Raw genomic sequence first — 25841 nt, 5'->3', positions numbered from 1 at the left:
TGACTCTGTTCCGCACTACCCCTATTGCACTACGGTAGTTGGATGTCTGACTTTACCTCCGTGCACATGCGTATACAGTAGCGACAAAGTTTATTCGAGCAAATGCCGCTCGGCAGGATGCGTGGCGGCAGCGTGGATAAGCGTTGAGTAGCGGCTCGTTCGCGTGACGTCGGTGACGTCACAGTCAAGCGAGCGCCCGGCTTCCCCGGCTTCCCCGGCTTCCCCGACTCCCCTGAAGGTTTGAAGTGAGGTAAGCGGGGGAGCGGGGAAGCAGAGGGGCACAGCAGGCGCAGCTAGAGGGTCGGGAAGATGTTTAAATTGCGCGCGGATTGGAGGGGGGGGGGAACGGAGGGGACGCGGCTGGATGCGGCTGATGTGCTGACTTTCCTCAGCACCAGCCGGAGTAAATCCCGGTGAACTGGCGGCATTTGCTGCAATAAACTTTGTCGGTGCTGTACCTCTGCCCTCTGCAGTATGGCTTGGACACATTGACTACAAGGGATGCTAGACGGCACGCATGCGCATTCTATGGACGCCGGTATTTAGTCACCTTGACTACCGGAGGAGGTGGCTATGCTGATTTACTGACATCAGATCTTACTGCTCAAAAAGGGCTGTCCAGTCAGCTGCGGCACAGCGGCACATGTGACTTTCATCTGGATGCCCATTGGTATGTTCCTACTCCAATGCAGCTGGTTACTTTCACGTTTTTTTTAGTGATTTTTATTGGTTGTTTGGGTTTTGGTATGCACATTGGTGATGGTATAAGTTTCTGTCACGGTCATTTGACCACTGCACAACCTTGAGGAAGGTCCCTCTCCGTGGACCGAAACGTTGGTTGCAGTGCCCTGTATGTTTAATACACTTCTTGGACTTTAACAATCTGTGTGCTGTCTCTTCTTTACTGGACCTTCATCTGGTAATTACACCTATTGTATTTATATGGGATAAGCATCAGGACTTACTGGTGTATGTGTGTGTGCCAACTACTGTTCTATTACTTACTTATGGTGGGTACAAAAAAAGGGACAAAAAAAACCTTCACCGTAAAGCATATAGCAAATGGAAATATTAGTGTGTGCTCATTTGCATGTCTTAAGACAGGTCCCTGCCTTTCACTATTATTGCCCAGCATACAGTGCTTCCACTGCAGCAAGGGATTCTGGTAAATTACATGCAAATGAGCACACAGTGCCACCTTTTTGCTTCAAATCAATTTGACATGGTTTCCTATAAGCTTATACTTGCTGCATCGCGCAGCTTTTCAGCACAGCCTAGGTTAAGATGCATAGCTTGTAAACCTACCCACAGGCAGCTGTTTATGAGGCTGGTTATGAGCACACAGTAATATTTCCATTTGATATATGTGTGTGTGTGTGTGTGTGTGTGTGTGTGTGTGTGTGTGTGTGTGTGTGTGTGTGTGTGTGTGTGTGTGTGTGTGTGTGTGTGTGTGTGTGTGTGTGTGTGTGTGTGTGTGTGTGTGTGTGTGTGTAGGGGCTAGATAAAGGACCGTCACCCCTGATGCTTGTGATATGAATTAAACCTTTTTACATTTGATACGGATTCTCTGGATTTTTGTTCTATCTATTTTTGTTGCTGGATGGTGATCCTGGTTGCACTGCAAGTACCCTGATTGTAAAGAAAAGCGATTTGTCCTTCTTTTACCCATTTTGAGTGCCCTGAACATTTTGTGTTTTGTATATATATATTTGACAATCATGCTACACTAGATGCCCAAAAGCTCCCAGTAAATGTGATATTCAAAATGCAGTATGGCTCACTGTGACAATTGATTTGAATGTGGGGGAGAGTTTAGCCCTTCGAGTGCCCTGTGATGTGGCAACCACGTCATGGGTCTCACACTCCGTGGTCCCCATGACGCAGTGGCTACGTCATGGGCTTTCAGCTTGTTTTCTAGAGAGACAGCGTTCAGATTTAGCCAGCAGAGGAAGGAAAGAGGAAACGCCACGGTCACGTAATCACGATGTGCAAGAGAGGCCCATCTGTCACTTAAAGGAGCAATCAAGCCGTTTTTTTTTTTTTTTTTCATTTTTAATACAGGATTGAACCAGGGGATTTCCAGAGCTGAACCCCGTTCAAGAGATACTTACCTCTGAAGGTGCCGGCATCTCCTGATGTTTTCTGCAGTTTAAAGCCTCCAGTCACATGGGCCATTAGGAAGCCGTACTGGGTAACATCACGGCTTCCTAGGGTGTGGGAACTGTGAAAAGCAGCCATATAGTGAACCCTGGAGTGGCAACCGACACACCCTACGGAGGTAAGTTTCTCCAGAAGCAGGGGATCCCTGGAGCTGAAATTAATGTGGTTCAGCGCCGGATGCCCCCTTCATCAATCCTGAATTGAAAAAATTAAAAATTAAAAAATGGCTTGGATTATCTCTTTAAAGGTTAAAACACAGAGGGAGAGTATCAGGGTTTAGAAGCGCATTACCAATAATTATTTATCTCCGAATATAAAATACAAATCCCTGGTTGACAGTGTTAACATTTGAAAATGTTATATATGTGTGTGTGTGTAGCCATATGTCCCCTTGGCTACTAATCTACCCTGTCTAACACATAAGCCATCAGTTGAATGAATAAAGAATATCCTTTTTTATATACTCCTGCCTGAGAGTGCAGTTAATCAGGGGGAGTACCAGAAAGCTTTCCTGCAGGGACTGCACCCAGCTCTGTTGGGGCCTGCGGGGAATGGAGTCGCTGCACTGAGTGATGAACTGAGAACCCTAAAGCATGTCCTGTTTGTCCCCACTACCACAGGCGGACACTTGGGGCCTTCCTGTGAACCAACAGGTAGCACCATCGCAAGGTAATTGCAGTGATTCTCCCTTAGGGTGGAGGAACATGGGTTACACACACACACATATATACACATATTTATATATACTGTATATATATATATATATATATATATATATATATATATATATATATATATATATATATATATTGTGACAAACGGCTTACTCCGGGGCTCCGTCGTTTGTCCGGGACTGTTTAGAACACGGTCTTTTAGGGTAGGTTAAATGATGAGGCGTCACGTACTGTTCCTTTAAACAGGCTATGCCTGGTTTATTCAGTCCCAGGCACTGAGACTGCCACAGTGCATACAACAGAAAACAGATCAAAACAAAAGCTGCTCACCTGAGCGATAACTTAACTTAGATATCCCTGACTCAGGGTTGGAACTGGCTTTTCCACTTCCAACATCAAAACACGGTACTTTTGCAGTCTTACACAAATGAACAGAAAGATTGAACCTGTTTGGGGAAGAGGCTTCTCCCCTCTTTAGTTCAGCAGCCTTCCAGCCTCCTGGCTCTTGTGGGGAGACCAGAGCAAACAGGAAATCAGTCTTTCATACCTGATTCCTAATTAGCATGACAGGTGACAGAAATCAGGCAGCAGACAAACTCTGGTCTGGATCTCTCATCCCTCAGTTCCAGCGCTTGCCAAACTGTGGGATGGAGTGTATGTATTATAAGGCTGCACTCCCAGGCCAAACAGGATAGAAACTGTCTAGTATCCTGGGAGCCCTATATACGGAATTTATTACCATCCCCTGGTTTCTGTCACATATCCTCCCCCCCAGCTCAGACCTCGAGGGATGAGCGACCATGGATATTAGGGAGTGCATCCTTGACAACCCGTCAGCATTGCCATGTTTGTGCCCTGACCTGTGTTCCACAGAAAATTTAAAGGGTTGTAGGCTTAGGAACCACCTGGTCACTCTAGCATTCTTTTCCCTGTTTTGACACATCCAGGTAAGGGGTGCATGATCTGTGACCAACCGGAATTTTCTCCCCAACAGGTAGTATTTGAGCGTCTCTACAGCCCACTTTATTGCGAGACACTCTTTCTCTACTATGGAGTAATTTTTCTCCTGGGGATTTAGTTTCCTACTTAAATAAAGGATGGGGTGCTCCTCACCTTGAGACTCCTGGGAGAGTACCGCCCCCAGCCCTACCTCAGATGCGTCGGTTTGGACTACGAACTCTTTGGAGAAGTCAGGTGTGACCAACACTGGTTGGGCACAGAGAGCTTCTTTCAGGCTTCTAAAGGCCTGTTCGGTTTCGGGGGACCACTTTACCATTAGCGGTCCTCTTGCTTTTGTGAGGTCAGTTAGTGGGGTTGCCTTAGTTGCAAAATTGGGAATAAACCTTCTATAGTACCCAATTAACCCCAAAAAGGTCCTTACTTGTTTTTTTGTAACTGGCCTTGGCCAATTTTGTATCGCCTCCACTTTGAGTGTTTGGGGTTTGAGTAAACCTCTGCCAATAGAATATCCCAGATACTTGGCCTCCTCCAGACCAATAGTGCATTTAGCGGGGTTAGCAGTTAGTCCAGCAGACCGGACTGCGTCAAGCACAGCTTGGACCTTTGGAAGGTGGGATTGCCAATCTTCACTATGGATTACCACATCATCCAGGTAGGCGGCAGCATACCGAGCATGTGGTTTTAAAATTTTATCCATCATTCTTTGGAATGTGGCGGGAGCTCCATGTAAGCCAAAAGGCAACACCTTATACTGAAAGAGGCCGTCTGGGGTTGAGAAGGCTGTCTTTTCTTTTGCCCTTTCTGTGAGGGGAACCTGCCAGTACCCTTTTGTTAGGTTTAGGGTTGTGAGATATCGGGCTTTGCCCAGTCTCTCTACAAGTTCATCTACCCTGGGCATAGGATAAGTATCAAATTTTGACACCGCGTTTAGTTTCCGGTAGTCATTACAAAACCTTGTTGTACCATCTGGCTTTGGGACTAAGACTATAGGGCTGTTCCACCCACTTTGGGATTCCTCAATTACACCTAGTTTTAGCATTTTTTTAACCTCTAAACTTATAGCCTTTCTTTTGGCCTCTGGGATTCGGTACGGTTTAAGGTTAACTCGGACCCCCGGTTCAGAGACTAGGTCATGTTCAATTACGCTAGTTCTACCTGGCCGTATAGAGAAGATTTCTTTGTTTCTTTTCACTAAATTCTGAACCTCTCGTTTCTGATGAACAGACAGGGTTTCAGCTATGCTAACCTCTGGGTCAGTTTCTTGATTCTCTGACGGACCTGGGGGTACTAGGGTTAACAAGACTTCTCTATCTTTCCAGGGCTTGAGTAGGTTTATATGGTAAATTTGCTCAGGTTTCCTCCTACCTGGCTGTCTTACCTTATAATTTACTTCTCCCACTCTTTCCAAGACCTCATATGGCCCATGCCATTTAGCAAGGAATTTACTCTCCACGGTGGGAACCAGAACTAGTACCCTATCACCTGGAGAAAAAATTCTGACCCTAGCACCCTTATTATATGTATTCCTCTGTGCTTCTTGAGCTTTCTCCATGTGTTCCCTCACTATGGGTAGGACTGCAGCAATGCGGTCCTGCATCTGGGCAACATGCTCTATTACACTTCTGTAAGGGGTAACCTCGTGTTCCCAAGTCTCTTTGGCTATATCCAGTAAGCCCCTTGGGTGTCGGCCATACAATAGTTCAAATGGGGAGAAGCCTGTGGATGATTGGGGAACTTCCCTAATGGCAAATAACAGGTACGGTAACAAACAATCCCAGTTTTTCCCATCTTTATCAACCGCCCGCCGTAACATGCTCTTTAAGGTTTTATTGAACCTTTCCACTAAACCATCTGTTTGTGGATGATAGACTGAGGTTCTGAGATGCTTGATTTTTAGGAGTTTACATAGCTCTTTCGTTACTTGGGACATAAATGGTGTTCCCTGGTCAGATAGAATCTCTTTAGGAATCCCGACCCGGGAAAACAGAACTACTAACTCTTTTGCTATGTTTTTAGCTGAGGTGCTACGTAGGGGAACTGCCTCCGGATATCGGGTGGCATAATCTAATATTACCAATATATGCTGATGTCCCCTAGCAGACTTTATTAGGGGTCCTACTAGATCCATAGCAATCCGGTCAAATGGTACCTCTATTATGGGAAGGGGTACCAATGGGCTGCGGTACGCCTTGAACGGGGCGGTGATCTGACATTCTGGGCATGAGGAACAATAATTCGTAATTTCTGCCAGAACCCCAGGCCAATAGAAGCTTCGGAGAACCTTTTCTTTTGTCTTTTCCACCCCTAGGTGTCCCCCCAATGGATGACTATGTGCGAGGTGTAATACTACGTTACGGAATGTCCGTGGTACCAACAATTGTTTAGTTGTAACTGATTTCCTTTTATCAACCCGATATACTAGGTCGTTCTCTACCTCGAAGTAGGGGTAAGCAAGTGACCTATCTGGTTGGCCAGGAGTACTATTCTGGTCCCGTATATTTCCCCTTGCTACCGCTAATGTGGGGTCCTCCCACTGGGCCTTCTTAAAACTCCCAGGACTGACCTCTAGGTCAGCGAGGGTCTTATCCGGTTCTGGGGTGGTAAGTGTCTGCTCAACATCTTGATTTGGGGTATTCCCTACCAAAGTAGTGATGGGGAAGGGAATTTTACAGCACTCCTCCTTTTCCCCCTTCTTATTTGGGCCCTCGTCAACCTCCATTTCTGAAAAAGGGAAAGGATTTGTTTCTTCTAATACTTCGTTATGGTCCGCTATTGAACTCTGGGCGCTATTCTGAGCGGGGGACCACATTTTTAGAAAATGGGGAAAGTCGGTCCCTATTAACACATCATGTGCCAGTTTGGGTACAATACCCACCTTGAAATCTAAAGAACCAAACTCTGTTTCAAAAAAAACATCAACAGTGGAATATTCATGATTATCCCCATGTATACAACAAATTGCCACTCTTTGTGAACTGTTTCCCTGTTTCTTCTTAATGGGCAAGAGGTATTCGGACACTAGTGTGACCATGCTCCCAGAGTCAAGAAGTGCCCGAACCCTCTTACCATTAACCTTTACAAATGCCCACAGATGGTTATTCAAGGGGTCCTCTGGGCTAGGGCCCATACATTGGGACAACAGCGAATAAGGTTCCACGCTGTTGCATTGCATGGGCTCATCATTTAGTGGGCAGATTTTTGCTGTGTGGCTCCTCTCATGACAATTTACACATTTAGGTACATAGTCTGTGTCCCACTTAGAGCCTTTTCCCGGCTCCCCATGTTGGCTATTGCCCTTAGTGTGCGAACCACTGTTGCTGGTGCTGCGTGAAGGTGGTCGCCGCTCTTCAGCGCCCCTTAACCCCGGTACCCTTTTACCGTCTCTGGAAGAGTCCTGGAACCTCGGGTAGTGGGGTTGCTCCACGACTGTGGGTTGCGGGTGCTCTTCTGCTGCATTGTACCTTTCTACGAGGGCCACAAGCTCATCCGCAGTGTGGGGGTCACTCCGACTGACCCAACGGCGTAAGGCAGAGGGAAGTTTCCTCAAGAACTGGTCCATGACCAACCGTTCCACGATGTGGCTGGCTGAGTTGATCTCGGGTTGTAGCCACTTCCGGGCGAGGTGGATGAGGTCATACATCTGGCTTCGGGTGGCTTTATCCATCGTGAAGGACCATGCGTGAAACCTTTGGGCGCGAACAGCCGTGGTTACGCCGAGGCGGGCGAGGATCTCGAACTTCAATTTTGCATAGACGTTAGCTTCGGCTGGCTCTAGATCAAAGTAAGCCTTCTGGGGTTCGCCGCTTAGGAAGGGTGCGATTAGACCAGCCCACTCAGCTTCTGGCCATCCCTCTCTCTGTGCCGTGCGTTCAAACGTGAGAAGATAGGCTTCCACATCATCCGAGGGTCCCATCTTCTGAAGGTAGTGGCTTGCCCTGGTCATTTTCGGAACTGGGGCTGCCGCTGCCAGTGGAAGGTTACTGATAGTCCCCCTCAGGATCTCGAGTTCCTGCTGTAAGCCCTGAGCGAACCGCTGTTGCTCCTCTCTCAGCAAGCGGTTTGTCTCTTGCTGGTTTGCATTTGCGTTTTGCAGGGCTTCATTCGTCTGTTGCTGGTTTGCATTCGCCTGTTGCTGGTTGGCATTCGCCTGTTGCTGGTTGGCATTAATCTCTTGCTGGGCTATTAGCAGCTGTTGCTGGGCTGCATTCGTCTGCTGCTGGTTTGCATTAGTTTCTTGCTGGGCTATTAACAGCTGTTGCTGGGTTTCATTCGCGTCTTTCTGGGCAGCGACATTGCGTACCAGCGCACCCACCACGTCTTCCATCTTGTTTGCAGAGGATGAAAAAAACTTTTTTTTTTTTTCAAAGTACTTCAACCCGCAGACCCTCTAGTGCTCTGCCCGCATTCTCCACCATATGTGACAAACGGCTTACTCCGGGGCTCCGTCGTTTGTCCGGGACTGTTTAGAACACGGTCTTTTAGGGTAGGTTAAATTATGAGGCGTCACGTACTGTTCCTTTAAACAGGCTATGCCTGGTTTATTCAGTCCCAGGCACTGAGACTGCCACAGTGCATACAACAGAAAACAGATCAAAACAAAAGCTGCTCACCTGAGCGATAACTTAACTTAGATATCCCTGACTCAGGGTTGGAAGTGGCTTTTCCACTTCCAACATCAAAACACGGTACTTTTGCAGTCTTACACAAATGAACAGAAAGATTGAACCTGTTTGGGGAAGAGGCTTCTCCCCTCTGTAGTTCAGCAGCCTTCCAGCCTCCTGGCTCTTGTGGGGAGACCAGAGCAAACAGGAAATCAGTCTTTCATACCTGATTCCTAATTAGCATGACAGGTGACAGAAATCAGGCAGCAGACAAACTCTGGTCTGGATCTCTCATCCCTCAGTTCCAGCGCTTGCCAAACTGTGGGATGGAGTGTATGTATTATAAGGCTGCACTCCCAGGCCAAACAGGATAGAAACTGTCTAGTATCCTGGGAGCCCTATATACGGAATTTATTACCATCCCCTGGTTTCTGTCACAATATATATATATATATATGGAAGAAAAGAAAAGAAAAAACAGGCGCACACCTACTGTAGTGCATTAGAGTATAACAATAAGTTTTATGGAACAATAAAAACAGACAAATGCCCACTCACAAGTGTAACGGTATATCGAGCAGTTATGAGATAGGCCCTCATAAGCCAGTGATAGCGTCCGGATCAACAATGGTGTCCTCTCCTGCACACAAATTGCGCGGTCTGCTTCTACCGGAAGTGACATCCACCCGGTCGGGTGCCCCGTAGAAGGAAGTCCCTCCGGGAACCAGGAACTCAGCTGTCTGCTTCTGGCTGCTGCACCTCCAGTGGAAACGGAGAAGGATCCTCACTGCTGCTTGGCTTAGCCTCTCTCAGCCTGCATTCGTCTCAGCCCGTAACAAAGCTCTCAGTGGGGTAGCGTCTCTTCTGCCTTAGCCACGCCCTACTCGTTTCGTCATCTATGATGATTTCATATGGGGGAACCTATTGGTTGTAACCCCACAGTTTATATAGCAGGGTAATTTGCATACACAAATAGAACAATTAAAACATCAATTACAACATTAATTACAAGATTCAAACCAGTCCATTGACTCGAGCGTTAATGCTACATAAATCACAATGGACTGGTTATGAGGACCACACTGTATTTCTAAAAGAAATTGGTTTTGAGATTGCTCGTATGATTAAAAATGTGTATATATATAAAATTATTTGGTAACAACATTTGAGCAGCAGTCAAAGAATGTTTGAATGTACTTAACCAGTAATTAATATTAAACTAATTTACGTATTTTAATTATGATAAAGATAAATTAATAACAATTTGTAGTGTCTAAATTCGAATTAAAGACATAGTAACAGTGTTTTACAAAATTTAATTAAGAAGTCTCAAGAATTGGAGAGTACTGATAACAATGTAAACATATTAACACCCTACCCATTTACCCCATAACTTCATTGGTCAGCAATTAAATTGCTACAAATTGTTACAAATTATATATAAACCGGGTTTGAGGTTTAACCCGCCATCATACATATAAATACCTGTTGTTAATCCATTGGTGATAAACCAATACCATGGATTACAGTTGGAGTAGTGGTACAGCAAAGGTTGTTGGTAAGCAAGGACAGAAGAATCCTCATTATGAATGTAATATATATATATATATATATAGCATAGTTACCAGTCCGTAAACTAATAAAGGAGACAGCATACAGCAAGGGGTAATCCAAAAGTAATGTATTCAAAACACACTTACACGAATGCCAACGTTTCGGTCCCACAGGGAGACCTTCCTCAGGGCCGTGCAACCATCAACTGTAAGTGACCCACCTATATACCCCACCATAAGTGCACATAAATCACATGCAACCAATCACCAGCACCCAATCCATGTCATTATGCATCTCACCTGGTGATTTCCCAGCTCCAACCAATCTGCTGCAGATAATGCATGTAAAGCACTCCCCCAACACAGGGGATTCAATCAACTACTCAGAACGGGCCGTTCTGACGTCACTATCTGGCGTCTGGTGCCGACAGACGCCGTGCAGACCCCACTGCGTACACGCGAGCAAGACTGCTGCGAGCCGAGAAGCCAATAGGGCAGACGCCACTGCGAACTGTCTCCAATCGCAGTGAGCATCAGAGAGTGCCCTGGCAACCACGGATGCCAACTAACAGCATTGCGCATGCGCATTAGCACTAATAGGCCACTGGGGACAGCACTGCGTGAGCCAGCATAGCCAGGAGACGTAGAGAAAAAAGGGGATATTAGAGCAACTTCAGGCAGCTAGAGCTAAAGACAGGAGATATCTAATACACAATAAAAACGTAAAAAACATTAAAACCAGGTGAGACAATGCATAGTTGCTGGAACACAAACACAAAAACAACAGTGAAAATGAGGGTGTGCAAATAAAGTGCAGCTATGGAAAATACATAAGATCACTAGCTATCAAACTAGATGTTGAAAAAAACAAAACATGCACATGCAAAAGAGGCAAGGTAGGCAGCGGGCCAGTATCACAGAAAGCTGCATAAACTGGCAGTTTGTGCACCCGTGGCAGCGATAAGACCCGGGTTTCTTAGCCAGCCAGGTTTTGGAGGTAGCATATTTGTCTATAGGATCTAAGCCAGTGACCATGTCCCCAATGTTGGGCCCACGTTGAAAGCAGAACAATGGAGGTTCCTTGGCATGTATGCCCACTCTCTCATCGTTCTCCAGGATGCGCCAATTGTTACGAATACTACGCTTAATCCCATTAGACGCTGTGCTGAACGTGCTGATGATGTTCATTCGGTCAGTAACCTGTTCAGGGGGTGCTGGTGTCAATAAAACACTCCTATCAACTAATGCAACCTTCTGCAACGCATAACGGATATCTAGTGAGTAACGACACTGACTGGCACTGAGAGTTTGAAGCAGGGGAGCCTGGTTCAATTCCCGGTGTCAGCTCCTTGTGACCTTGGGCAAGTCACTTTATCTCCCTGTGCCTCAGGCACCAAAAACATAGATCGTAAGCTCCACGGGGCAGGGACCTGTGCCTGTAAAAATGTCTCTGTAAAGCGCTGCGTACAACTAGCAGCGCTATACAAGAACATGCTATAATAATAATAATAATCTCCCAGAATCCCTTGCTGCAGTGGGAGCACTGTATGCTAGGTGATAATGGTGAAAGGCAGGGTTGCAGACCTGCCTAAGACATGTGAATGTGCTCACAAGTGATCTTTTTATTATATATATATGTGTGTGCGTGTGTGCGTGTGTGTGTGTTGGTAGGTGTGGAAATGTAAGAGGGTGTTGCATTACTAAAGTGTGTGTAGATACTATGTGGTCCCTATTGGTATATAGGGATGGAATTACATAGAGTATTTGTATGGGTAAGAAACATATATATATATACAGTGGTTGACAAATCACAAAAAAATCTACTCGCCACACAAAAAAAACTACTCACCACCTAATACCAAACGTGTGCTGCTTGGGCCAATATTTACTCGCCCGGGGGTTAAATCCACTCGCCCGGGGCGAGCAAATGTATAGGTTTGTCGAACACTGTATATATATATATATATATATATATATATATAACATAGAAAAAGAACAAAAAGCACTCTGTAATAATAGTCACTGTTGTGGGTCAAGATCCTATAATGAAGTATAAGCAATACGATACCGTTTGGAAACGAAATCAGCAGGCAGCACTCCAGAATTGAACAAACAAGTGTATTGAAAAAATAAACACAAAACCAACGTTTCGGTCCACGAATGGGACCTTTGTCAAGGTGGTGTGGACAAAGGTCCCATTCATGGACCGAAACGTTGGTTTTGTGTTTATTTTTTCAATACACTTGTTTGTTCAATTCTGGAGTGATGCCTGCTGATTTCGTTTCCAAATGGTATCGTATTGCTTATATATATATATATATATATATATATATATATATATATATATATACATATACAAACACATACACACACAGCAATAAAGACTGCTTAATTTCACTTTTGAGGATGCAGACCATCAATTCACCAACATTTAAAGGATCTGTGTACCATGATTATAACACGAGCATTGCAGAACCATAGTGACATCTCCTTCATGATGATTATATTTACTCACTCATTACTGAAAAACAAGACTGGGGACTTATAGGCACCTATAGACATTTGCTTTTCAGTTATGACTTGTGCCGTATAGTACAGTAGCTCTCAGTTTCCGAGATATACTTTAACGGCAATATATTTTTATTCCATTTGGATCCACATTTTTCAGAATTCCAGCCCTTTGAATCTGCATATCCACACATCTTTATGAGTCGCATGAACAGTATTTAAAATGTGGTCATATCCTATTTTTTTCCCCCCCATTGTAATAATAAAAAAATAAAAAAAAAACACAATTAGGTGTACACCTACATAAGGCTGGGGCCATGGTGCCTTCGCCCGCTCGGAGGCGTGCGGAGGCGGTGAGTTAAGCGGGTGCTTTCTTTGGCCATGGTGGACGGGCCGTGGGGGGCGTTCCTAGGAGCGTCACGGAGCTGGTTCACCCTCATTGGGCGAATCGCTCACATGACCGGCCTGTCGCGCCAAGAAATCTGTTTGAACTGATTTATTGCGCAACGCGCGCCCACTCCCGCTTTTGCACGCACGCGCCCGCACGCCACATGGATACGAACACGGCCTTAAGGCAGTCTGTTCGCTCAGCGTGCAGACACCTCCGCACAGTCTGCGGTACCATGGTCCCAGCCTTAGATGTAATAGTTATTAACACGTTCTGCGCATACCAATGCATTGCAGGTTTCAGCATTCATGAAAAGGTTAACTGTAAGGGATAACAAACACGAATGCAATCTTTTGAAGGTAAGACAAGGCGATGGAGCCTGATAACAGAAGGCGCCACAATGCTTGCATCTCTTAGCAACAAGCAGACAACAGTAAGATAGGAATCAGCAGACTGAAATGCAAGGTGCATAACTTTGGAATCACTTCCTGGTTCGGTGTAGCTAACAAACATTTATAACCCATGGTTTTCGACCTGTTTACAGCCAAAAAAGTTCCCATAATGTTTGAATAACTTAAACAAGTATTTTTGCAGGAACTCAAAACGCCTATTTAGCTTCAATACGATAGCATGTATGTGTATTTTTATTTCTATATAGCGCCGTCCATATACATACAGTAGCGCTTCACGTGACATAATAATATAACACATAATGGGAATAAACGCTTCAAACACAAGAGTAACATCAGGAAAAGGACACTGTCCCGAAAAGAGCGTATCAACTAAGTTGTAAGTGGGGAGAGCTTACGGAGACAGTAGGGGGGATGTTATGGTAAGTGCGTCTGCAAGGGGTCAAGGTCAATGCATATGAGATGTATAGTATCAGCCAACAGAGCTACATATATGCTTTGTTAAAGAGGTGTGTTTTTTAAGTTTAAGGTCTTAAATGTGGGTAGAGGGTGCTAGTCGGATGTTGGGGGAAACGGCATTCCAGAGGTGTGAGGCAGTGAGTGAGAATGGATTTAGGTGGGAGAGGGCTTTAGATACAGTAGCATTCAAATTAAATGTGTCAAAATGAATCACATTTATAGTATTAACTCCTACATGTTCTAGTTTAAACTGTGGAAAAGTGATTAGATTAAAGCAGGCCTGCCATCTACTTTGTTTTAAGTTAAGCAGATACTGTATAATGGTAATGCTACAGATTCCCATCTTAATCACAGTTCTCTGACCAGGTACAAATTCAACCAGTGAGGATAAAAAGGGTGGGTAGCCAAATAGGTCCTGTCGTCTTTTGCTACTTTACTAGCCAGTGAGAGACAGGCTGCTGGTTTTTAATCCCTTTTACCTATTACTAATAACACAAAGTGTTCCCAACATTTTATCAAAGAGCCATATTCCTAAAGTGAGGGCTTCATAGCCAGTAACAAATCAATGCTGTACTGAATTTTAATGAGAATGCAAAGATTTACAAGTGCCTCTCTCCAATATCATATTATGAGGACCCCTGTGTAAACACATTCAAAGCAGAATGACACCTTGTGATGACACATCAGGACTTTTAAAAGCTTTTCAAATCCCACATGTTACTGTAATGGAAATAATATCCTGCGGGCAAAAAAACAATTAGTGCTGAAATTGTCATAAGGTAACACAACTACTAAATTGTGCTTCACCTGCAAAAAGTTAGAGGCCACATGTTAAGCTACGGCTGTTCCACTTCCACAGTGCAACGGGCCAAGCAGTTTGCTAGTAGCATCACGTCTATCTATTGTATGTGGGCTGCAGCTTGAACATGGGAATACTGTAAAGAGCAATATATATGCAATATATTATGTCCATCTTCCATCCTTTTTGTTCCTTCTTGCCCTTTTATGCCCTTGCTCCTAACCCCCTTTGCCCTCCATATCAGGTGTAATAATTAGTCTGGTTAGTACTGAACCAAGCATCACAAGTTCTCCTTTAATGCAGCTTTGTCACCTCCATCAGGAACAAATATATAGAAACTGTACACGCCATGCTTACCATCCAGCTCTTAAGAAAAACAAAATGTTAACCCCAATTTACAAACTCTTGGCATATCTGTCATACTTATTTTTATATGGCAGCTGTCTGAACTGCTCTGATCCACAATAATACCTAAATGATCTCTGCCAATGGTAGAGTCTTCTTCATCATTGGTTAGACAATTTGGTACAGTACTGTAAATTGGTGGGGCTTGGGGATGGGAATCAGTGGCTGAAATGATAGGAATATCTTGATGTCTTTTGGGGTTTCCATAATCTCTGCAATGGAATCTTCAGACTACTGATTGTGCACAGGTTTAATCAGCATTCCTCCAAACTGTAGCACTGTGAACGGTTGCTTCCAATATGCATATGCATATCCAATATGCATAATAACACAGCTCCAAGCGAAAGCTATTGTTTTATCTCTCTTTAAAACAACCTTTACATATCTGTTTCTGTGTTTGTTACAGTTTCTTTTTACAGTTTAAACCTCAATCCACTCAGCAGCCTCTCGGGGGATTTGCGAATCGCTACAGATTAAAATCCTCTTCCACTCTTGACTGTTTGACTAATGCTTTGTGTTTAATAATTCTACTTGTGAGAGATTTTATTTGACCAAATCCGGCTGTGTCTGGACCCCTGGTTTGGAAGGCAGCTGTACAGTAGCATAACACCCTGTTGTTCACATTTAGCTGCAAATACTGTTTTGCTGCACTGTGTGAACAGGATACATACTACACTAGCAAGATTTATAAACCACAGCCCAACTCAAAAGAACATGTTGCTTTGGAGCACCTGCTGCCAGTGTATTCAGATACTGTACACTTTATAAATACAAAAGAAGTTCAATACAGTGCAAAATGCGTTGGGTCAGCCAACTACTGGTTTAAAAATTATAAAGATATACTAAGTGTCACTGAAGTTCTTTCATTTTGTCTCCTACTTCTTTTACGAAACAAGTAAAAATACACAATGTGATCACACATTATTTTTGTGTCCTCTAGCAACTGGATGTACAAGCTGTAAACATACAATGTAGTGCAGATGTATTTAATAATCATATTTCAAAGGAAGCACATTCATTATAATCGTTGGTGAGTTTTTCTTTTCTTGCATGAACCATTCCATTTTGGAGAGGACAGCAATGAATAGCAGAGCAATGTGACGCTTGTATCCCTCAGCAATAAATAGAAATACCACTCATGTCGCCAGTAATGTAAGTCATAAATGCCAATGGAGTTGTCCATAGTGGTTATTTGACCATTTACAGGGTCTCCATGAGGCTCCTACCTGAGCTGGCATCAATAATAGTTGAGGCTCCTCTGCGATCAGAAACAGGGCGGGGTGATCCAGGCATGCTAACAGGCTCTGAACGAACGGGCTGAATCCTATAAATGACAAGACACATTCTCAAAGTAAGAGGCAAAATACAAAGATGACTTTGGTGAGTTCTTCCCACCATGTGATTGCTTAATCTTAAAAAAGAAATGTCTGCTTTCTTGTTACCACTGCAAAGAATTCTCTGCTGCTATTTTTAGCAATTCCATCCTTTTAAAATTCTCTAGACGAATTCTGGTGTTATCAGTTGCTAAACATTTGCCACCATTGGAGGTTAAAATGGCTGCTGCCACTCACACTCATTAAGACAACAGAGGTTGCCATGGTAGCAGCTGATGTCAAGTAAGTAATAAACAAGTGAAAACAACAACAAAAGAACATTTAAAAAAAATTATAAGCTAAAAAGACATCAGCAGAGTATAAAATATAGGTATTAGGTTACATTATGCCTTCATTTTTTATTTTGTGGGCACATTTTTAGGCTGCCCTTATGAAGTTTGCTGTACAACGTGAAAGCTGGCATGCCAAGGACCCTTATGACGTACTGTACAGGGAATGTCATGCTATTTTCCCTTGATTGCTAGTAGGAGATCATGTTTGCCACTCTATCAAAGCTGGTAAACGTGATCGTAAGGGAAGTGGAGCCTCTGTTCACATCAGTTTTTGCGAACCCAGCAGTAAAAGTATGGAGGGAGGTCATAGAAAAACTACAAGACCTCGATGAATTCCCAATATACTGTTTTTTTCTGTAAGTTCCATTGGGAGGTTTCTAAAACTTGAGGTCCTGAGATATATTTAATTCAAGTGACTAAAGCACCCGTTAAAAAAAAAAAAATAATAATAATAAGTTGATTAATTTACAGAATTCAACCTGGGAGGTATTTTATTTAGGAAAAACAAAATGGCTACCAAATTTCTTGAGTACCAAGGGCCAACAAGAGGCCTCACCGTCATCAGTGGGATGATGTCCAGGTTCCTATCGAGTCACTGTGTAAATGTCATGACATAACATAGGCAACTAAACCGTTGAGTATCTTGTGAACCAGGGGGGGGGAGACATTTAGCTCAGAAGGGTACTTTAAAAAATGAATATTAAAATTTGGTGGGTTTGTTGCTTTAAAAATAAATAAGAAGGAGCATTTCTGCTTTAAATGAACATTATATCGCTTCTAATGAGGAGAAAAAAACCCCTAAAAAATGGAGTGCTGTATATATCTTTTACTGTGTTTTGCAAAACATTAAAAAAAAAACAAATCTGGGGTGAATTACAGTTTTGCACTTACCATTAATGACCCCTGTTACTTAATATCCATGCACATTTTAAGCATAACACATACCTTATTTGCACCCATCCCTAACAGACAACAATTGGGGAAAATTCAGATAAAACCATGTAATAAATGCAGTGCAAATTTTAGAGCTGGCCCTAAGACCTTTTTGTCCAGGATGTGATTCATTTTTAAAAAGAAACAGCTATCTTGAAACTACTTCTGCTGCAGCTTTTCCTTTGTTGTACTCAGATGTTATTTCTGTTGGCAAATGGGCAGAAAAAAACATGTTTCCACCATACAATGTGTTTTCTGCCAGCAAGCAATAAATAAGGCAGATAAAAAAAAAGAAAGAAAAGTCATCTGAAGCCCTTTCATCTGATAAAAGTTTTGTGCTATATCACAAAAGCACAAGGGCATTCTAAATGGTTCACCTACTGCCTCTCATTCTGCTTTCCTCTGGGTTCTGCTGATCAGAACTGGTTAAACATCCAGCCCTTACGTATTTATTTTAGTGTAGCCCTTTTTCTGACACTCTAAAGAGACTACGGGTAACTGCACGCACCTGCGGCTCCAGGAGATCTGAGCCTCCGCTAGCTGGGAGCCTGGGGTAACACTTATTAGTGCAGCACCTCCACTTACCCAGGATTCCTGTGATGTGAGATTCCCCTGGGCAAGAAACATATACACACATATATGATGCAACCAACTTTACTATAATGCATGATACCTTAGCACTCTATCATATTAACACGCAGCATATAACCCAACACATAACCTATAACGCAATATAACCTTAACTCAGCTAAATGATAATGAGTATTGTCCTGTACAGTAGTGGCTCAGCCACGCTCTTAATGAGTATGTCTTTGTCCCGTCACCGCGTGCCCCACACACCGTGTCCTTGCACTAATAGAAAGGAGTGTTCCGTGTATTAGGCCTTTGGCCACTCATTAGTGTCCCCAAAGAGTTACGCCTAAGGCGGGATCAGCGCCTGTTGACCGGTGTTGGTGCACTTGCTGTAAATACCTTCCGGTCACGGCGGTGACCGGTAACACTTTGAAAAGGATCAGACGAATCCTTGCCTGTCTGTGATGTCCGCAGTGCAGCTGTCTGGTCCCAAGCAGCTCACCAGCAAACCTGCTCTGCACACTTGTCCCTAGCTATCTACACAGTAAGGTGACTGATCGCTACCACTATGGGCGTCCCTGCAGCACAGCAACCTACTGTGACTCAGGGGTTTTCCTAAGGGCCTGCGGGGTAAAGCTAGCCTATGCAAGCGGGTCACGGACCCCCTGCACGCATACACCCTCCTCCTTTACCTTCCGGATCCCCTCTGACTAGCGTGGTCTCTCCCCCACGCTTCCCTTTCCTCCTCCCGTAATCCTAGCTTTCTGATTGGCTCCTCACATCAGGTGACCACTCTAGAGCTCATTACAGGCAAGTCGTTCGCGCGCTTCCATTGCGTATGCGCGACCTTCCCACTCTCTCAGTGCCCTCTGCAAGATTGCCCTGTACTAACGGTCGCTGCGGAACCTGCCACATTCCCACCGAACACACATATGAGGTTCCTACCACATCCCTACATTAGTAACTAGACTTATCAGGCAAATCAAAAACTATGGGAGCTTATCAAGTAACAGGACAAAGAAATTACAAGAAGGTCCATTATGCATTATTTGCGAAAAGACAATCATTATTTAGCAGTGAAGTTCATCTTAGGCCACATCCATAGTGTGAGCGACTGTGCGTGCGGCGCGAACAAGCTGCACCTCTATTAGGTAGGCCATAAAGCGCGTGACGGTGCGGCAGCGGTTTCAGTGAATTTGTTTTTGTCGTGCGACGGCCGGGTCACGTGAGTCCAATGAGGGCGAACCAGCCTCGTGATGTCACCCTCCCCATCGCTGTGGATCTCAGGCCACAGATCGCTCGGTCGACAGGCATAACTTAGTTAAACCCTTTGGCCAAAGCGTTATAAGCCTGCAAGCCAATGTCAAGGCATAACCAAATTTTGCAGGTCCTAACACTAAACTGTAAAAGAGGTAAAAGAGAAGTTTCAACAGTTTACTATTAGGACCTGCAAAATTTGGTTATGCCTTGACGTTAGCTTTCAGGCTTATAACGCTTTGGCCAAAGGGTTTCACTAAATGACCCTTATTCATGAGAATATTATTATTGAAGTATTTAACTATATATTATTTACAATATATTTTGTCAAATTGGATGTAGCATTGGTCTTTTCTGTCTTTTGTTGAGTCATTTATACAGCCACAGCTAGAGTAGAATCCTGACAGCACATGTTTGGTGCTTGGAGACATGTAAGCTCCAAAATAAGAGCGGACAAGGGAATATATGGATTTAGGGCCTCATGGTATAAGCAGCGATAAGCCCCTTATCGCCAGCTTATTGCCAAAAAAGCCTAGAGCGATTCAGTAAACCCTGATAAGCTGTCGCTAAGAGCAAAAATCGACGTTTCTTTTGCTGAAAAAAAATCAACGCGCGTCGATAAGCCGCTTATCGCCAGCTTCTCAAACTCGCTCGATTCTAGTAGCTCCGATCAGCTAATCGCCGCTCTAGAATGGAGATTTCCTCTCCAAATCGTCCCGCCATAAAAAGTTGGCAAGAAGGTGGTGAGAAGCGGCGAGACGGCACTTAGAAAGAAAAAATGCATTTTTCCTGCATTGGATGTAGCATTGGTCTTTTCTGTCTTTTGTTGAGTCATTTATACAGCCACAGCTAGAGTAGAATCCTGACAGCACATGTTTGGTGCTTGGAGACATGTAAGCTCCAAAATAAGAGCGGACAAGGGAATATATGGATTTAGGGCCTCATGGTATAAGCAGCGATAAGCCCCTTATCGCCAGCTTATTGCCAAAAAAGCCTAGAGCGATTCAGTAAACCCTGATAAGCTGTCGCTAAGAGCAAAAATCGACATTTCTTTTGCTGAAAAAAAATCAACGCGCGTCGATAAGCCGCTTATCGCCAGCTTCTCAAACTCGCTCGATTCTAGTAGCTCCGATCAGCTAATCGCCGCTCTAGAATGGAGATTTCCTCTCCAAATCGTCCCGCCATAAAAAGTTGGCAAGAAGGTGGTGAGAAGCGGCGAGATGGCACTTAGAAAGAAAAAATGCATTTTTCCTGCATTGGATTGATGCCGGGAGACTCCGGAGCTGATATCCTTAATATCAGCACCTGAGACGCCTAGCATGAATCAGATGCATGAAAAATGCATTTATAGGTAACTTCATTACCTTAGTGGCTAACCACTAAAGCAATTAAGGGGTTTAACCACCAGTGCCATGCTTATTGTGGGTGAAGGTGGTATTTGGACCTTGGTGGGTGTTTAGGCCTTGCGGGGGGCTTGCGGGTGGAGTTAACCCCTTCATTACCTTAGCGGTGAATACCGCTAAGGTAATGAAGGGGTTAACTTAATTACCTTAGCGATATTAACCGCTAAGGTAATGAAGGGGTTAAGTCCACCCGCAAGTCCCCCACAAGGCCTAAACACCCAACCTTGGGACCCATCATGCTACCTACCCGGTAGGCCTAAACACCAATCCTTGGGACTACTACACCCTTCACCCACCACCACTACCCACAATAAAAAAAATACACACGAGTCCTACTTGCCACCTCCTAAGCCACCAAAAACCATTACAATATTTAATAAACAACAATACACAACCCACCCACCCCCTGTGCCCCCACATAAAACCATTATTTATTTATTTTAGACACAGGATTAATACCACAGGCCGGCGGGATCCCTGGGTGGTCCCCGCGGGTGTCTGTGGGCCCCACAGGGCACCCCGGGTGGTTCCCACGGGTGTCTGGGGGCCCTCGGGTGGTCCTCGCTAGGCTACTTGGACCTCCAGGTAGTCCCAACGGGTGAAAAAATAGGTGATAGTGCGCAGCTAATACCTAGTAGACAACAAATAGTGATCAGTGCACCGTGAATAAGAAACAATATTGTTAACCTTATAGGTGCTCTGGGACTTTCTACTCGGGACTTACCCATCTACCACCCCAAGACGGAGAGTACTGGACTCCACAGGTGTGGAGTGAAGAGCAGACAAGACGGTTGCTGATCCATCCCCTGCTGAGATTCACTTAAGGGTGTCGCCTACGGTCATCTCCTGGTGTGGTAAACCTATTAACCAACTGCTTGTGTAATTTATCTTGATGTACGCAGAACTATTTACTTTTAATCATAAAGTCACTTTTTAATACCATACATCACTATGTGCGTTGTGCGCCCTGTTCTTTTGTCTTTTGTGTAGTCCCAACGGGTGTCTGGGGATCCCAGAGTCATCCCCATGGGTTTCTGGGGGCCTTCAGGTGGTTCCCATGGGTGTCTGTGGAACCTGGGTGGGTCACGTGACCGGGACATTTCAATGCATAGGAGATACAGGCACCCCATAACTGGGCCTGTATCTCGGGAAGCAGGTCCCTTGCTCATCTACACTAGTAAAAATGTTTAAATTTAAATATTTTGGCCGAGATTTGCGCAGAGAGAGAGGCGTCTCTCTCTCTCTGCAGCAGAATCAACTCGCCGGGTAAGTCCTTTTCGGAGGGCAGATCATCTTGCGCCGGCTACTCACCATTTGTTGATATGTTGCTATGACTGGTATTCGGGGCTTCCTGCATACCGTGATAGCAACGCTGTCAAAAGTGGAGATTTAAAAACGCTGGCGATTTTTTTCTATCGGACTTTATTGCATGAGGCCCTTAGTATCCAATTACAGGTGAGCAAGATAAGATATTGAAAGGTAGGATAAACATTGGCTGCTTTCAAATGCACCAACAACTCAACATGTATACTACCACCACTACCCGTGGAAGATTTGAAAATATCCCTCCTGTTCTAGCGCCGCACCATCCCTTTTCATGTCAACGTGACGCCATGTGATGACATGTTGCCGGTGCTTCCTAGGCCGTGCATGCGCGAACGGCGCTTGCCGGACTGTGCCTGCGCAATGGGTGCTTGCCGGACCGCGCCTGCGCAATGGGTGCTTGCCGGACTGCGCCTGCGCAAAGGGTGCTTGCCAGACCGCGCCTGAGCAATGGGCGCTTGCCGGACAGCACCTGCGCAATCGACGCTTGCCACTTCTGCGCATGCGCATTAAGCGCTTGCCACTTCTGTGCATGCGCAATCGGCGCTTGCCGACATGCGCTTGCCGATTGTGCATGCGCAGAAGCGGTAAGCACCGATTGTCATGCCGCCTCCAAATTCTGTCGACCCCAAAATTCTGCCGCCTTAGGCGCTGGCCAATCGGGCCTAATGGGAAATCTAACACTGACCACTACACATCCTAAAATGTTATTTTCCATTTATATATCGCTTTATAAGAAAATCTTGATGCTTACCTGAGGCTGTTTAGATCAAGATCATCTGTGTCGAAATCAAGAAGGGGTTGTGGGGTATCGCTTGGGCCGTGTGAATGAAGCACTGAAGAACTAGAGGAAATCACTGTTGTTTGGCCAGAGGGATGGATTGTTTTAAACTGGAACTGGGGCCCCATCCATAATCGTCTGTGGGGTCCAGTGTGGGTCACTATTTCCACCTGGATGATTAATGCAGAAAAATATCTTAATCACGATAATTTCTATTGTAAACATAAAGAAAAGGGAAAGTAACACCAAAATCATAACATCTCTTTGCTATTTGAGAGGACAACAATTGCAAATACATGCATAATAGGAGTAGACATTAAATAAAGACCACTTACCATACTGGTCTTTTCTTACTAGTGATTCAGTCTAATGTATTTTCTTACAATATTGTTAACGTTCACGTTTTTATTTGTTTTATTTATTTAAGTGTATGAATATAGCACTTTATATTTCACTGGGTTACCACTTGTGTTATATGTGTTTTTCACTTGACATGATTGAAGGTTATTATATTTTTTTCACTTTAATATATGTACAATTAGTAGCGCAGGTTTTTTCATTTTTCTTTTCAATATTGTTAACGTGTTTGTGACACCTTTACAATGCATCCATCACTTTTATGGTAAATAAGTATCTAGTCAATTAACCAGCTCCACCTGGGTAATCAGAGGAGGGTAAAAAAACCCTGCTGGGGACAGAACTGTGCTGACAAAGGAGGGATGTCTTGAGCACAAAGGCTGTGCTGATAACAAGACACCCGGAGACCAGACCTGGACAAAGTGGACCCAGGAACCTGCACAGGCTGGGCCCTCAAGGGAGCAGCAGGACTGCAACTCCTACATCTGAAGTTTGTCTGGAGAAACCGGAGACACCGGACCAGCATACTAAGATAAGACTTTCATATACATTTTTCCTGGATAGCATTTTATGTGTTTTGGACTGGGAACTGGCCTATCCAGCCAGTCAGATATTTAGGGCATGTACTGTTTATTTAGTCTCAAAAGTTGAGTAGACTTTCTTTTTGTATGCTTTGCCTTGTTAAAAGGACAGGCTGAATAAAGCCATGTTTTAATTTCCCCCAAACTGTCTCCTGGTGTGTCCCTTTGCACATGCCTCTTACATTCCTCTAAACTGAAAGTAGAGTGTATCAACAAGATGAAGAGAAATTGTTGGGATTCCGATGGATGCTAGAAGTGGCCTTCTAGAGTTGTACGAAAAAATTAGGTCGCAGTAGAGAAGGTTGATTGCACCCGAATAGAACAGTTGATACGAGGGGCCCCTATTGGGAACATGATGACTTTGTATCTTTGACTGAGGGAAAGAAAAGGGATGCCCCCTACATTTTTGGAACTTTCTCTGAGAGAAATTAGGGATGACCAAGAACAGATAGCTCTGCAGCCAGTGAGCGTAATGTCGAATAAGTGTATCAGCTAGCAGTCGATGGGGTCGGGAAATAGTATAGCTGAGGCCTGTCAAGTGGGAGAAGACCCGCCCGAGCATGGATGCTCGAAAGTGGGAGTAAGGAGCGGATCAGGTCTAACAAAGTGGGAGAGCCCCTTGAAGGGATGCAAGAAGTAATGTAGGAAAAAGGTGTTGTCCTCTGGCGCATAGACTCAGCACATCTGATGTATATGTGAAAAATAAGAGAAACAACAGTGTAATACTGTACAATAGTATATAGCAAGGTGTCCAATATAAATGGAACACTTACATATTCTGGTTGTATAGATGCTCTCCTAAGTTTCCAGTGTATCAATGGATATATTTGACTTGTTCGGTTTTATAGCCACATACAGTGATGCTTATATCTTCTTAGACTTCTCAGATGGTAATAATCACCCTTACAAAAATAGAGTAAAACACCATGGCATAATAATGTTTTAATAAAAATAGAACTGGTAATAAAAGATAAGATGCACTCACAAGTGTCTGATTCAATTGCGCATTTCGAATAAAGCTTTCCAGCCTATGTCAACTCTGTAGGTAGTTGTGGCATGCACACATTGCGGCAAGACTCTGTACTCAACTCTCTGCCTGCACCGAGTAAAGAGAAATTGGGAGCTATACACACCGGCTGGATCATCGAGGAGGACGCGTCACTTCTGGCCAGTGACATCAGACCGGGAAGGAACTTGGGGATCAAGTACCGCGCAAGATCTTGTTCAGGAATCAAAGGCATCCGTGGAGAGGAGCTACAGCCACTGCCAGACAGCGGAGGTGTGTGGAACCTCAAACGGACACCTGCCAGAAGCACTGATTAGACTGAACAGCCCAGCGGACACCCAGGGAAGGCGTTGCCCTCACATTTTGAGATCCAGCACACAGCTAATGTAGGAGGAGTGAAAAACTGAGACGCTCTTCAGGCAATTATACGTTTTATTATTTTTGATTACATTCAGCTTTTACATTTTTTACTATTTGTTTGTGTGAGTGCAAATTATTGCATACTGCGTTTATAATCATTTAAAGTGTCTTATAAAACATTTTAAAGTTTTGAAATTACACCCTTTATATTCTTTTTTTTTTTTTCCTTCTGAGGTTTCTCTAAATAAGTGGTATCCTCTTCTTTGGGGCTGCATCAATCACCTACAACAAAGGAGGAATATCTCACACTTAGGAGGACTTTATACTCTAACCTCCTCCTACATCTATATTAGTAACTTTTGTTGAAGGAATTATTTCATCTACATAATGGAAACTAATTGGGTGCATTAATCTGTGCTAGCTATTGGTCTGCATCTATTAACGCAGCGGTGCGCAAACTGGGGGGCGTGTCCCCTTGGGGGGCTGCAGGATTATTTAGGGGGGGCGCAGGCGGCGTGCCGGCAGACCCTGTGCACGGGTGGTTGAACAAGCTCTGTGTTGCTTCTCTGCTCACTGTTTGTTGCGGGGCCTTGCTGTGGGGACAGGGCCTTGCTGAGTCTCTGCTCTCTGCTGTGGGGGCGGGGCTTTGCTGCTTCTCTGCTCCTGTGGGGGCTTTGCTGCTTC

At 44.3% G+C, this 25841-nt stretch overlaps 1 protein-coding gene across 3 annotated transcripts in view; it reads right to left on the bottom strand.

Annotated features, from left to right (window-relative positions):
* The window catches only part of BCAS3 (BCAS3 microtubule associated cell migration factor), a 1601451-nt gene that overhangs the window by 750689 nt on the left and 824921 nt on the right, over positions 1 to 25841 (bottom strand). For all 3 annotated transcript variants that reach the window (XM_075589630.1, XM_075589629.1, XM_075589631.1), the window contains 2 exons: positions 22827 to 23023; positions 16144 to 16241 (listed from right to left, as the gene is read on the bottom strand). In XM_075589630.1, coding sequence (XP_075445745.1) covers positions 16144 to 16241; positions 22827 to 23023 — 295 coding nt within the window. The remainder of the gene's footprint in view (positions 1 to 16143; positions 16242 to 22826; positions 23024 to 25841) is intronic.

Source organism: Ascaphus truei, chromosome 3 (assembly GCF_040206685.1).
Source record: "Ascaphus truei isolate aAscTru1 chromosome 3, aAscTru1.hap1, whole genome shotgun sequence".
NCBI classification, from domain to species: Eukaryota; Metazoa; Chordata; class Amphibia; order Anura; family Ascaphidae; genus Ascaphus; species Ascaphus truei.
This window is presented reverse-complemented; position numbering and strand designations above follow the sequence as displayed.